This window comes from Nelusetta ayraudi, unplaced genomic scaffold, assembly GCF_046127955.1.
Source record: "Nelusetta ayraudi isolate G7.1 ecotype Tasmania unplaced genomic scaffold, CSIRO-AGI_Nayr_v1 ptg000019l, whole genome shotgun sequence".
Classification (NCBI taxonomy): domain Eukaryota; kingdom Metazoa; phylum Chordata; class Actinopteri; order Tetraodontiformes; family Monacanthidae; genus Nelusetta; species Nelusetta ayraudi.
In genome coordinates this window covers 4217832-4232685 of record NW_027466069.1, presented here as the reverse complement: position 1 = coordinate 4232685, position 14854 = coordinate 4217832, and the positions used below count along the sequence as shown (strand labels likewise).

The window sequence follows — 14854 nt, the reverse complement described above, 5'->3', positions numbered from 1 at the left end:
TGTTGTGTTTCACACGGACGCTTCTTGCGACACACATAAAAACAGAACAAATATATTTTTTATATATATTCTTTTGCTTTTATACTTTCTAACGACCGATTGTTGTTTTTGCTAGATCCAGAATGAAGGACGAGGTGTTGGTCATTTTTAGAAATGTCTTTTTTTCACATACTTATAAATAATCAATATATTAATCGATTCCAAAAATGATTGATAGCTGTGGCTTTAATTCAAGTGTTACCCTAAGGACCTGTTTGCCTGCACAGAAACTGTAGACCGGTTCCAACATTCGCACAGGGGCCCTAAAACGTTAAAGGATTCACATCTTGGTTTAGGATGGAGTTCCAGATTGAAATTTGGATTTTCTAACTGTCACTCTCGACAATTCTTTTTGATGCACCGTGAATTTCTTCCGCCTCCCTTTTGCATTCTTTACCTTATCCCCCCCCCCCCCCCCCCCCCACACACACACACACACACACACACACACACCTCGCCTCTCCCACCTCTCCTCCGCCACGTCTGCATGCAAGTTTTAACTGTGTCACTGACTAAAGCGAAGCCTTTATTTTTTTGGCAGACATCTCAGAGAGTCGGAGCCCGACCTACTTTACAGCGAGTTTTGTGTTTGCCTTTAAAAGTTTGGAGCTTCACTCTTTGTCGTGCCTCCTCCTCCTCCTCCTCCTCCTCCACCTCCTCCACCTCGTCTCACCTCCCAGCTGATTAGGAAGAATCCGGATCCGCCTCACTCACTGCACTCACTCGCTCACCCCCCTCTCTCCTCCCAGGTGCTCGGCCAGGTGGGGAAGGTGCTGAAGGTGTACGGCGACGGCGACCTCCGCGTGGCTTTCGGAGGCCAGACGTGGACGTTCAACCCGGCGTGCCTCTCCGGCCAGACCGTGGAGGTGGACGCCAACCTCATGACGGCGGAAAACCCCAGCGAATCAGGAAGTAAGGCCTCTCGCCGGGAACGAGGGGGCCTCGTCTCTCGGCCGCCCGCATGCTCACACGCATGCCTTGGTCCTGCCGCTGCCAACCTCGCCTCTGCCGAGCATCGCTTTCGCTTTTAGCAGCCCGCAGCGGCTGTCTGTCTCTCTCTTCCCTGCCGGTGTCTGTGCACTAGGTGTCATTTTCTTGGGATGTTTCTCTCCACAGCAGGTGCTCTCCTCTGCACGCTGGCAGCAAGAAGCTTCGTGCTGACGTTGCTCATCAGGCGGGTGTCGCAAATCTCCTCACAACTGACTCTGTTTTGTGCATGCTTATGTAAAACTGACATTGGATGCGCTTATGTCTTGTTTTTTTGGATTGTGCATGAGGTCAGGATTCACTGCATGGGGGCGATTTTGACTCATTCCCGACGCCGCTGCGTTGAGCTGCTAGAAACCCGTCAACCCGGCCATCTTAATTTCCTTTTCTCCGTTCAAGGTTCCTCATCAGGCTGACTGTCGAGTCATTTTTCTCTCTCTCTCTTGTGTCTCTGCGCTTCAGGCACGGTCATCTCGGTGCTGGAGAAGCTGCTGTCTCAGTCCACGGAGCAGGACAATCCCAGCCGGCTGGTCATCGAGGCGGCGCACGGCAGCGCCAGCAAAGTTCGGGAGCTGGTGCAGAAGTACCCCGACAAGGTCAGTGCGGCGTTGCTCCCCTTCACCGCAGTCCGCTGCCTTTAACGGCTGCTCAGTCCACCAGGACGGCGGGAGGAGGGCTGGGAGTGAGGCAGGAGAGTGGGAGGAGACGTCCCTTTTCCGAATGCACTTCTGCATCCATGGAATATTTTAGGGATCTATTGTTTGTGGAAAATTAGTTAATCAGCGCCTTTCATGCTGTTTTTTCAAGTTTAAAATTCAAGGTTTCCCCCAAATAGAAATAAACATAATCCCCAGTTGCCTTCAACACAAAGCTTCTGTGCTTCCATCAGTTTTCACCACTAGCTACCATTAGTTTTGCTGCTCCTACTATTCTTTTCTTTCCAAAGTCGTAGACGTTTGCTTTTTCACAGACTTTTCTTCCTCCTCTCAGCCTTTGGAGCAGCTGCTCACGACTGTCTTTCCAAGTCTATTTGGGCTGTGAGCTGAAAGGGTCCAACCAAAACACGGGAAGAATTTTCAAAAGACGTCTTGGAATTGGGGAGAATGCTAAATGACAACTTTTATAAAAGCCACAGAAAGCCCTAAATAAAACGGCCATGGCACTGCTGCCGGTAGAGCTGGCAGGGGACACAACCAACTGTGACTGCAAGGGCTGCTCAATTTTATTTGGAAAGTTAAAACCTAAAATGTGGATTTCTGGTCAGGATTGTTGATTTTTTTTTTTTTTTTTGCACATGATGACGTTCAACCGTTCATATGGTCTATTTTCTTTAACCGTATTGTGGAATCTTTTCTCAAACGCACTGACAACATGGCGCATTTAGTCTCATGATAATCGGACAAATGTTCTGGAAATGACTTGCAGGGCTTTTTCTTGACACCAATTTATGTTTACAGTATAAATAAAGGAGATACTGAATTAGCCTGAACATTAATTGACTTATTCAAGATGAACATTGTGCAATGAAACAAAAAAATGATCTCGGATGTATTCATCATGCGGCTAGTTAGAAAAGCAATCATTTACGGGACAATTAAATCAGGAAGCGATCTGCACTCGTTACGTCGTGTCCCTGATCACATTTCCGCTGAGCGATGACATAATAACTATTAATCAGGATTATTCACGGGCGGAGATGTGCGTGCTCGGATTATTCCCCCGCCAGTTTGCCTCGGCAGCGCGACGGCGTCCAGGCCGTCTGCGTCTCTCATGAACCTGTGGCTGCCTGTGTGCTCCCGGCAGGTGGACATCAAGAACCAGGGCAAGACTGCGCTGCAGGTGGCCGCCCACCAGGGTCACATGGAGGTGGTGAAGGCCCTGCTGCAGGCCAACGGCTCCGTCGAGGTCAAGGATGAGGACGGGGACACGGCGTTGCACTACACGGCGTTCGGGTGAGAGTGAACACACACTCACACACACACACACACACACACACACACACACACACACACACACACACAAGGGTTAGGGTTAGCCCTAGAACTGCACAAAACCTAAATCGCAATAAAAAAACTGTTAATAGAAAGACTTAAACTTTCGAAAAACGTCTCAAATATGGCTGAAAGGTTTTTACGCTCTCCTGAGGTGGTTTTTCAGATGTATTGATATGGAGGTTTATCGCAAAATCGTAATGGAAACACGTCACTGGATGTGATGTACGGCGTCACGTGACCAGTTGAATTCAAGTGAAAATGGCGCTTTATGGAGATGGAATATTTCAAGTAATTGAAGAGAAAAATATAACAACCATTCTTGGCGGCAAACAAATGTAAACAAACAAACGCAAACGTAATTCTCGGAAATCTCGAGATTTGACGAGGATTACGGCTTATGTGCTTCACCCCATTCATTGAAAGCACCTGTAAATTGCAATTGAAATAGAAATATGGCTTTTATTTTGCTAAAAACTGTCATAGAAACGCAGCTATTCACACCATTCACGGGCTAATAGACCCCTCACAATGACTCCTTTGACTTTTAAGAGGCTGACAGATGCACAGCAGACCCCCCTCCCTCCCCTCACGTGATTTTTCTTTCTAATGTGAAATTCTATTTCTGTGAGTATCAGGCCGGCCCGTCAAGCTCGCCGCTCTGGGAGTCCACACTCGATAAGATCTTTCACACTAATTTATATTCACTTCTGATAAACAACTTACTTGTGCTGTCAGCCTGCAGCAACAGTCGTCCAACTAAACTTAGCAGAAGGATCCAAATAGGATATTTATGTTACTGAGTGCTCTTTCAGTGAGACGTATTTTTAGAACAAGCATTTTTTTTAAATTATCTTTGCATATGTTCTCTCTCTCTCTCTCTTGCTCTGTCTCTCTCTCTCCGTCCGCTCAGTAATCAGGCGGAGATTGCGCGGTTGCTGCTGAGCAAAGGCGCCAACGTGAACCTCCTGAACAACTCGCTGTGCACGGCGCTGCACATCGCCGTAAATAAGGGCTTCACCGACATGGTGCGAGTGTTGACCGAACACTCGGCCGACGTCAATCTGCAGGTGAGGAGGCCTGACGGCACACTGGCCGACGTTTGTCTTTATATAAATATTTATGTTGGCTGTAAGAGTGACCCCGACTGCTGCTGTAGTTTTTCCAAGTCGTATGCCTTTTCTTTATTTAAATTATGTATGGATTTCTCTGAGCACACACTATTAAAATGTAAATCCGACACAATTCCAGACAGAAGACAGATTTAAACACAGATAGCAGACAATGTCATTACTTCTCTCTCCATAATTTCATTCTACTTATTTAGAGCAGAGGAAGTGACAACAGCTTCATAGTCTCGCCAGAGAGGGCGCCAGTGTGCACAGTTACATGCTGTGGCTTAAAGTTCGTTAATTCATTTTGACTGACGCTGCTCCCCTCCCAGCAGCAGCCGAGCGTACTTTTTACTTTTAGAAAAAATATAGACCTGAATCTGGTTGCTAACTGTGTTAATGTATTTAAGAGAAGTTAGAATAAGTTCCTCATTTGGCTTGATTCCAAGTTAAAGGTGAATTGGGTAATAATCTATACCCCATATATATTTTTTTTGCACTTTCGCCAGAGTTCAAACATCTGGAAACACGTTTCACAAAGCACTCATCATCAACATTTCACGCACAGTAGTGTGTTTTTACAACGCTTAGCATTAAATGGCTTCTGCAGCCGTTTGCCACGCGACCCTCTGCTTTGGATATCACTCGGCGGTGATTAAAGAGCGATGCCATGACTCATTAAGCGAGTCGCCAGAGACCGGACGGTCCAGTGAGCGAGCGTCTCCGCCACATTAGCGCGTCGCGCACTCGCTCTGAACGGGCCGGCGAGCGCATGGCGAAAGCACAAAAAAAGCGCTTAGCGTGCTTGACTCCGCCTGCAGCCGCCAGCCTCGTTAAGGCCGTTTAGTTCCTCTTCAAGGACGTTTTCCAGATTGCCTAACATGCCTGCAACCGGAGCCGGAACTCACTCGAAGGCGGATTCTTTCTGCTTGAGAGAAGTGGCAGCGTGCTCGGCTCAAAAACGTTAAGCTTGACATCAAGTAGCAGCCTGCAGCGCGCGCTGTGTTTACAGTCAGCAGCGCTGCACCCTGAAGATTCGCCCAGACAACAGAGTTTGTTTTCCTGCCATGATTGTAGAGACTTCCGTGTGTCGAAATTGTCACTCGGCGGCAAACAAAATTGTTTTCTCGGGTACACTTCCTTAACTCTTATATATCCTGCCTCTCATTATGCAGGACTCCTACGGAGACACGCCTCTCCACGATGCCATCGCAAAGGATTTCCGCAGCATCATCGAGATCCTGGTCTTGGTCCCCAACATCGACTTCACCCAGCAGAACCACCGAGGCTTCAACCTGCTGCACCACGCAGCGCTCAAAGGAAACAAACTGTGAGTGCGACGTTGTTTTGCGAAATGTTCGGAATTCTTTTTTCAAAGCTGCGTCTGGTCACCTGGAGACCCGTGAAGTGAGATCAGACAGTGCGAAGGGATGTTGAATTCCCGAAGCCGAATCAACTGGTGACCGGAGCTGTAAAATTTCACTTGCGCGGTCACATGATGAGAACTCCTCGTCGAGCCCCGCAAGCAAAACAACACACAAACTTCAGCATATAAAGCAGCTGCTGCTTTTTCCTCCAGTGTTTTCCCCCCTCAAATGAAATGCTGCGCCGTCATTTCTCAGCAGTGGAGAGCCTGGGATTTGTTGAGAGAACCAAAACACACACACAAAAAAAATCCAAATAACCAAACAAAGCAAACAGCGTGTGTCAGAGAGAATTTCCCAGGAAATGTCCTCCTCGACTCTCCGCCTGCGTGACCTGCAGGAGTTTTCAGTCAGAGCGCTCGGTCAGGGGAACCAGAGGGAAGAAAAAAAAACAACAGACACCAATACATGTTTTTATATAAGCATGTATTTTTATATATATATATATACACACGTACTCGCTGCTAGGACATAGATCTTTTCGGTGTGCTCTGTGCCGGAGTTGCCCAAAGCGGGTGGAGTTTTCCCGGTGGACACCTGCTTCAGATGCTCCATCGTGTCACCCTGGAGGTTCTCTGTCTCCAGTTCAGACCTGACGCCACCGGCAAGAGAGGCAGCGGCATATGGAACTCAGAATGCTCACAAAGATGATAAGGTTCACACATAGGCACGAACACAAGCTCACATGAACACACACACTTACTTACTTGCGCTGTGCCAGTGTCCTCCTCTCTTCATGTTGCATCACATCAGCTCCCACACACCCAGAATAGCCTGGAAATGCAGAGACGACATCACAAGCCCGGCTTTCTTTCTTTCTTTCTTTCTTTCTTTCATTCTTTCTTTCTTTATTGTTCTTTCTTTATTTCTTTCTTTTACTCTTTTGTTCTTTTTTTCTTTCTCTTACTCTTTCGTTCTTTCTTTTCTTATGCAAGTGATAATAAACAGTGCTAAAATCTAAATATTCCATACGGCCGCCGTCGGCTGTTTTATTTTAACTCCCGTGGGAAACAAAAAGACCGGCTGCCCCTCCGCTTTTCCTAAAACGTGATATTTTTGGTTGTGTGCGCCATTAGATAACCAGCGAAGGCATATTTTTTTTAAGTTTATGTAATGCGGGAACGCTCCAATACTTCCTTTTTGTGGTTTAGGAAAAAAAAAGAAAAGGCGTCTCGCATTCATTGTTTTGTTCAGTTTGTCATGAAGATTGCAGGATTAAAATGGTAAGATAATCAAACAGCTCTTTTATTAGTACTTGATACCTCTCCCAGTGATACTTGAAATAACTTCAAGTGGATTTAAAAAGAAAGAAACTCAATGCATAGAAATGGAAAAGATTTTAGAATCTTAACTTCAATTTTGTTGTCCCTGAGTTCCCTCAGAGTTTAGAGTGTCTTCAACAGCCACTGAACTCCTGCTTGGGCATGCTGAGGTTTCGCTGTGCTTCTAGGCTTTTAACCTGGTATAAACCCTCCGTCCCACATTATAATGGGACCATGTCATGGAAAATTGTCCCTGGCTTCCTCTTTTAAAGGCCACAAAGAAAAAGATGCAATCATTTTTACAACACAACGACAATAAAAAAAAATATAAAACATACCCACACCCCTCTCGTAAATACTGCGGCTAAATTCATTAAGTGTTTAATGACAGAGGTTTAAAGTCAGTTTTGTTCAATTTTAAAGAAGATATCTTGTAAGTTCCAAAACTGATTAGAAAAAAGAGGCTTCAGGCCTTCCTTTTCTCACTCTGCTTCCCACTGAGTCCCGAGTCAACCTCCCACCTACACAAACCTGTATTTCTTCTTCATCGTTCCAACACCAACACTGTACACGAGAGCAATATGGGTTAGGAGAAGGGAAAAAAAGAAGCATCCAGCTGTCTGCAAGCAATAACTGCGAGTGAGAGAGTGTGTGTGTGTGTGTGTGTGTGTGTGTGTGTGTGTGTGTGTGTGTGTGTGTGTGTGTGTGTGTGTGTGTGTGTGTGTGTGTGTGTGTGTGTGTGTGTGTGTGTGAGAGAGAGCGAGAGCGAGAGCGAGCGGGAGAAGAATCACGAGCCGAGGCCGCAGCAGGCACTTATTTAATAAAATGTTCAATGTGTTCTGGCAAGTGTCATATGTGCGCTGCTGGGAGTCGGGCCGCGCTCGGCAGCATTCATCTGGCCTGACATCAGCCGCTGTGCCAGAAGTAGGAAAAAAGGCAGGAGGATTTACAGTGCGGAGGGGAAAAAACTGGAGATTCATATCTGGGATTCATTCTCGTACATCAGCCTCGGGGCGCCGCTGCAGCGTCAACAGTCCACAGCTCCACTCTATTTTAGCACAAGTGCACGGAAACACCAGCGGTCGGCCTCCCAACGCTCTGCTCTGCGTCAGCGCACACCACTTCAGTTCACTTCACTTTTGTTTGTGTGGTGCCACATGTTACAAAGTTATCTCAGGCTTCTCCACAAGGCAGAAATCCCCAAAGTCCACGCATTACTTCTTTTGCTTGCTCCAGCTGCTGGAAGTTGACCCTCTGTGGTGTCACAAAGGGCACTGGGACCTCTCCCAGGGGAGTCATGACACTTGCAGCAAGGTGTTGGCTCCGCTGTTGGTTGAAGGTCCAAGAAGACAGCTTGTTATTTATAACTTATTTATAACTATGATATGACTATGTTTATAACTGTTATTTTGACAATGACAGATAAAGAATTGAATTGAATTGAATTGAAAGCGTCAGTATTGACATTAAACTAAAAGCCCTAGAGGCTGCAAACAGAGGGCTAATTATGCAGGCTCGGTATTTATTGACAGAAGGCGACTTCGCTGACTTGGAGCATGAAAAATGAAGATTTTGAAATAGATTAAACACAGCACCTTTAAGATTATCCCCTTTATGCTTACTGTGATGCTTTTTTCAGGGTTTTTCAGCATAGTTTTCTTTTTGTCTTCAGCTGCAAAAAAACCCAAAACAGACTTGCATGAAGAGTTAACGTGATGGTTGCGGTGGCTTATCCTGCGACAGAAAGATGAGAATGTTTTTCCTATATTAGGCTATTTATTTATTTTGTGGAAATGGAAAAAGAGGTCCCAGGGCCAAGTTCTCAAACAGCCTGGGAAAAGCAAAGAGGGACGACGCCGGCGCTCATTTTTCTTCCATAGTGTTTTATTTTTTTTCTTCCTCGACAGTGCAGATGAATGGATGCCAAACGCGGCCAGTCCTGTTTGCAGTACTCATTACTCGGCCGGATTCCTTTTCTCTCATCCTGCTTCCTGTAATTTGCCAACTCTCCCAAAAATACCCCAAAAAATGACGACTTCAGTGGCCAAAGAAAATCAGAACCGACGTGACTGCGAGCCGATGCCCTCTAGCTGCTGCGTGTGCGGGTGTGTGTGGGACCCCAAGACTTTTTTTTATTCTTTTTTAAACACAGAAATACCTCACGTGCGCACGTGCACGCAGTGGAGACTATAATGGAAATATTGCGGATAAATGAGGCGTTGAGTAGCTACCAAGGTGACACAATTCACTGGCCGGCTGCGCTTTAGCTCATCAAGGTAGTCTGAGGACACGCGCGCACACACACACTCACACGCACACGCACACGCGCAGACACACACGCACACCCGCACACCCCGCGCTGCATTGCAGGTACCAGTGACCTCCAAGTCAATGTCTACCCAACAGCTTTCAACCTCAGCACTACACCAAGAAGAAAGTCCTGACTGTTAATGTGGCGGCGTCCCGGCAAACCTGCAAACCCACCCATGGCCAAAATATCATCCATTAATTATCGTTGAGTAGGAAATTGGTCGTTGTGTAATTATAATCAAATGAAAACTTCCACAGAAATGATTACAAGTAAATTCCGACTTGGTGCGGATGAAATATTCAAGTGATTATTATTCATGACTTATCAACAACAGGGAGTCTTGTAAAGAGTTTTTAAAAGGTAGAAGATGTTTAATTTGTTAAGCTTTTCAAATAACTTTCATACAACATAATCAATAATATACCACTTTTTGGGAATTGAAGAGAAGGCAGCTATTTTTATACGCACATTAAAAAATGATCAAATCATAAATGTATGAGTAAATTAAGTATTTTAGTAGTTTTAGAGGGTTTTGAATCAGCTGTACTCTCTCCGAGTCTTTTTGTGTACAAGTAAATGTTAAACATAGCACATGATTAACAATAATCAGGCGGATAATTTACATTTATGTTGCCTCAGATAATCTTTGTATGAATGGGCCAAACTGTCTGTCTGTGCTGCTGATGTCTCTGTCTGGGAGACGGAGCAGGAAGTGCTGAGCCCTTCGTCTTTATACTATCTGTGTTTAAATGGCCCTCTGGCGTCACCAGGAGGAGCCGCAGAAATATAAGCTGATGCAGGGGGCTGAACCAGAGCGACGACAAGATGCCGTGTGTCAAAAGGGACTCGCTGCCGGACAGAAGTGTGGCAGCTCCAGCTTCGCCCTGCTGCCAGCTTCAATTTCACAGAGGCGGGGAGGCAGGACGCGCAAGCATCACATAATATTAAGCTTGTATTTGCGCACAAAATTGCCTTACGAATGAGTCCCCTACGGCCGCATTGCAGCCCTGCAACCGTGTTTGTTGTGCACTCTGGCTAATTGAGACTTGTGTTGTTGTTGTTGTTGTTGTTGTTGATGTCGACGGCAGGGCCACAGAGAAAATCCTGGCCCGGGCTCGACAGCTGGTGGACGTTAAGAAGGAGGACGGCTTCTCGGCGCTGCATCTGGCCGCCCTCAACAACCACCGCGACGTGGCCGAGATCCTCATCAAAGAGGTGAGGGAGGCTCTTTGAAAGGTCCAGTGTCTAAAATTGACCTTGATTCATGGGTTTTATATTAGCTAGCTTAACATACCCCAGAAATACATTAATAAAAGTGTATACTACTCACAATACAGTAAAAGTCATTTGGTTTTCCTACTCTTAGAACGGTATATATATATATATATATATATACATATATATATGGAATAGAATAGAATAGATGTAATTTATTGATTCCAAATTGGGAAACTACACTGTTGCACCACTAAAAAATTGTACAAAATATAAACTGTACAATAATTGCAGGAATTACAAGAAACATTCAAGTCAATCAATATTGCATAAGCGGGCTTCCTTAAAAGTTTTACACAGTGGACTGTTAACAGCCCAGTTGAATACTTAATGATTTAGGAGGTTCTAGTAGTTAAGTAGTTATGCACTGTTTAAAAAAAAAAAGAAAAGAAAAAAGAAAAACGCTCCATGCGTCGTTGGACTCTGCGCAGGGCCGGTGCGACTTCAACATCCGCAACAACCGCAACCAGACACCGCTGCAGCTGGCGGTGACGCAGGGCCACACCGAGCTGGTGCAGCTGCTGGTGGCCGAGGGCGCCGACGTCAACATGGAGGACGAGGACGGCGACACGGCCATGCACGTGGCCCTCCTGCGCCCGCAGCTGGCCAACGTCATGCTCAGCCCCAGCGCGGCCACCGGCAGCGCCGAGGACGACGGCAGCGGCGGCGGCGGCGGCGGCAGCGAGGGCTGCGACCTGTCGCTCCACTGCAGGGTGAGACCGCCGGCACGATCCATCTAGACTAGCGCCCCCAACAGGACAGAGCAATTACGACGCGAGAATGCATGAAAGTGCATTGAAGAAGCAAACTAAAGCTATTGCTAAATGGGTGGCAACTGAACGCTACCGCGTCGTACACCTTTCCGCCGTGGTGAACAATTGCTCACGCACACAGGAGCTGTGCGAAACCGAGAAACGACTCAAATGGGATTTAAATGGGAATTTCTGCAAAAAGCATGTGTAACAATAAGTAGGTCAAGATGAAATAACAATACGAAAGATCAAAAAGGAAATCCTTTCTTTGTGTTCATTTTGTTCTATTTAAAGACACTCTGGTAGGAGTTACTCAACATTAATATGGACATAAAAAAAACTGTCTTGAAATGCAAAATAACAGAATTTTAAACATGCAAATCATAACGCAATAAATTGTGATTCACTATGAAAAGTCATATATTAATCATAGATTCAAGTCATCATGGATTAATTAAGTTTGACAATTGACTGAGGGGTTAAAATGCATCCACACTTGAGCTGTGAATCATTTCCATGCAGGCGTTTGGTGAAAGTGGATGTGACAGAGAGGCGATATCTAATTTCAAAGGTCTCAGGTCGAGACTGAGGAGGCAGTCAGCCAGCGTGGACGTTGCAAAGAGGAGTAAATATAGGCCGATTGAGGGATAAATAGAGGCTGACGGGCAGGTAAATAAGTGCTAAAGGTGGGAGTAAGGGGATTAAGGAGGGGCCTTAAGGGGGTTAAAAACACGGACAGACGGAGCAAATAAGGTCGGATAAGCGCAAGACGTGCCGTTGAATCAGGGCAGGAAATTGTAAACGCACAAACAAAGGAGGAATGTAAAGGCGGGTGTTTATCGTCAGGGATAAGCCAGGCTCAGGTGGCTTTTCCAGGTAGTCAGACGTCCCGACGTCAAGAGCCAAGAGCAGGGTTGTCTGAAGAGGGAGGAAGGAAGGAAGGAAGGAAAGAGGGATGGAGGGAGGGAGGGAGGTTGTTTTATTGTGCCAGCAGGGTGGAGGAGAGGTCAGCCGAGGAGAGAGTGACCGGACGTGAGGGCGCAGAGGGCGCCGCTCTTCTTCTCACTGCACTGCCGCCACCGCCGCTATTTGCAGTCTTTATAAGTTGTTAGGAAAATGTGGCTGAGGTGATGTCGAAACAGAGGAAGTCGTTTTCCAGTTCCTGTGGTTGGCGCAGGTTTCTCTGACTAAGGTCGCGCCTCCGCGACGACCTGGCTTGTCTTGAACGCTGATTGGTCAGTTTGATGTTGCCCAACTTATTAAATATTAATTTAAAGTTTTGGCTTGGCTTAGCAAAGAGCGTGCGGAGGAGCTTTATTAGCTATAAAGTACATTAAATGAACGAGAGTTCAGCATTGAATGTTTTTTTTAAACACCACTTCCCCAGGGGAAATGTGTCCTCCTTCCTCCGATTGCTCGCCGTGTTTGTCGGCTGTCGAGGCGAACACGACACCGGGCCGTCGGCCAGTGTTGTGTTGCTAATCTTGGCGCCCAAACACGAGCAGTTTGTCTCGTGGCCTTAACTCCCCCCCCGTCCCTACTTTTAAAGCTCCTCTTCTCGGGAAAAGATCTGAGGACCCCATTCATCCAGCTTCAAAGAGTTGGCCCGCGAGACAAAATTATGGGAAACCTTGTAGAATAAGACAGGAATAGCTTTTTTTGGTAAAGATAAGAGTTACTTAAAGCGTCTCCGCCTCTTTCCCAGCGGCCAGAAAATGACAACTCGGAGTCAATAAAAGAACAAATGGCAGAAAATCTGTAAAGGAAAAAAAGCTTAATAGAAAGAAAAAAAAAGCATGAATTCTTCTACAATGCGCTTTCTGATTTCACTTGTGAAAGTTAGGGAGTAAAATTCCTTGAGACAAACTCTTCAAAACAACTGCGAGCGCTGCATAAGCAAACACTTAATTATGTCTTTCACAGCAAGGCATGAAATTCATTGAAAGCGTCCAGTTACTGCAATGAACAAATAAATTAGACTTCACAGAACCACCTCTCACTTGTTGTTCGGGACACTAGAAACGTTTACAGATAAGGAATTCTGCAGGGCTGCTTCACCAGTGCCGGGGTTGCATATGTTAATCTGGAAAGTTTAATTGAATTCAAACGCCTGTAATTAGCATTTTCCAATCTTGAAAATGAAAATGGCAGCAGAAGTCACATTGCAGCAAAATGTGAAAAGTCTGGAAGTTTATGGAAACACCGATGTGCTGTTTGCTGCTTAGTCTAGTCCCAGTCCAGAGGTTTATTTATTTATTTATTTATTTGTTCACTCTTCAATGGAATCTGTTTCCATCCCAGTCTGCCTGCACCTGCAGCAGCTGCTCTGGAAATCACCTGTTCACTCGGGGACGTCCTCGTCAGTCACTCTACACCAACACTAGCACTGCGGCGCTGATCAGCGTTCTGGCAACCTGCCCAGTCTTCACACGCGCACACACACACACACACACACTCCCTGAAGGTAACCCCTAACGCCTCCTTCCCCTCCTCCCGTCTCTTTCAGCTCAGCGCCTCGGGGCTTCTGGGGAACACGGAGTTGAGCGTCGGCGCCGCCATCGCCTGCTTCCTAGCGCAGGAGGGTGCTGACGTCAGCTACGCCAACCACAAGGGCAAGAGCCCCCTGGACCTGGTGGCCGACAGCGGCGTGCTGCAGCTCATCAAGAGCTTCTCTGAAAAGCACAGGTAGGGAGAGAGAGAGAGAGAGAGACGAGGGAACCTCAGTCTGTGGATGGTGGGCAGAGCCTCACCACCTCTTGTGTGTGTGTGTGTGTGTGTGTGTGTGTGTGTGTGTGTGTGTGTGTGTGTGTGTGTGTGTGTGTGTACTAGGCTGCAGCGGCTCCAGGCCATCACGTGTGGGCAGGGCCTGAGCAGCGCCAGCCTGCGGCGGGTCCACACCACCCCCAACACCATGACCAACCTGGTCCTCCCCACGCCGCCGGGCCCCAGCGAATGCCTCATCTGCTCCGAACTGGCCCTGCTGGTCCTCTTCTGCCCCTGCCAGCACAGCGTGGCCTGTGAAGGTGAGTGGAGCAATGCCCCGTGTGTGTGTGTGTGTGTGTGTGTGCGCAAGAGTTTTCCTGTAGCCTAATATTTAGCCGTTAGCATCGTCATTGTGAGGTGCCGCGTATCCATCCATCCATCCATCCATCCATCCATCCACATTCAAATATGTGCTCCTGCCTTGATTGATAACATTTGTGCCCGTTGCCCTTTCCCCTCCAGAGTGCGCCCACCGAATGAAGAAATGCATTAAATGCCAAGTTACAATCACCAAGAAAATCAGACAAGGTGAGAAACGTCCTCGGACTCTTTGGTTTTTGTGGTTGAATGTTGATCGAGTGACCACGACCATGTATGGTTAATTATCAAAAGAAAAAAAGTTCTAAAAAAAACCAAAACATAGCCCTACCATTAGCCCTTTGTTTACAGTCTGCAACTGGATTTTCAGCTCCTGCAGAAACTGATGCCTAGTTGGACCTTCCACATGTTTGGAATGGGTCGAAGACAGGGCTGTCTCAGAGGAAAAACACCTGCTTTTGTGCGTTGCCGCTGACCTCTGAGCAGTGTGGTTCCCTTTGTGACATCACAAAGAACTGTTTTGCTTTAGCATGCACTTTTCCGAAAAGGAGATTTTTGCTGAAACTTTTGATCAATCAGTCTGGCTGCAGTGTGAGCATCACAAACCATCGCTATAACTT

General features: G+C 46.6%; 1 protein-coding gene across 3 annotated transcripts in view; it reads left to right on the top strand.

Moving 5' to 3' along the window:
- mib2 (MIB E3 ubiquitin protein ligase 2) overlaps positions 1 to 14854 on the top strand; it is a 42645-nt gene that overhangs the window by 25092 nt on the left and 2699 nt on the right. For all 3 annotated transcript variants that reach the window (XM_076026506.1, XM_076026505.1, XM_076026504.1), the window contains exons 9-18: positions 789 to 951; positions 1489 to 1622; positions 2830 to 2978; positions 3931 to 4087; positions 5305 to 5459; positions 10215 to 10341; positions 10833 to 11114; positions 13660 to 13838; positions 13983 to 14176; positions 14379 to 14444. In XM_076026506.1, the coding sequence (XP_075882621.1) occupies positions 789 to 951; positions 1489 to 1622; positions 2830 to 2978; positions 3931 to 4087; positions 5305 to 5459; positions 10215 to 10341; positions 10833 to 11114; positions 13660 to 13838; positions 13983 to 14176; positions 14379 to 14444 (1606 nt within the window). The remainder of the gene's footprint in view (positions 1 to 788; positions 952 to 1488; positions 1623 to 2829; positions 2979 to 3930; positions 4088 to 5304; positions 5460 to 10214; positions 10342 to 10832; positions 11115 to 13659; positions 13839 to 13982; positions 14177 to 14378; positions 14445 to 14854) is intronic.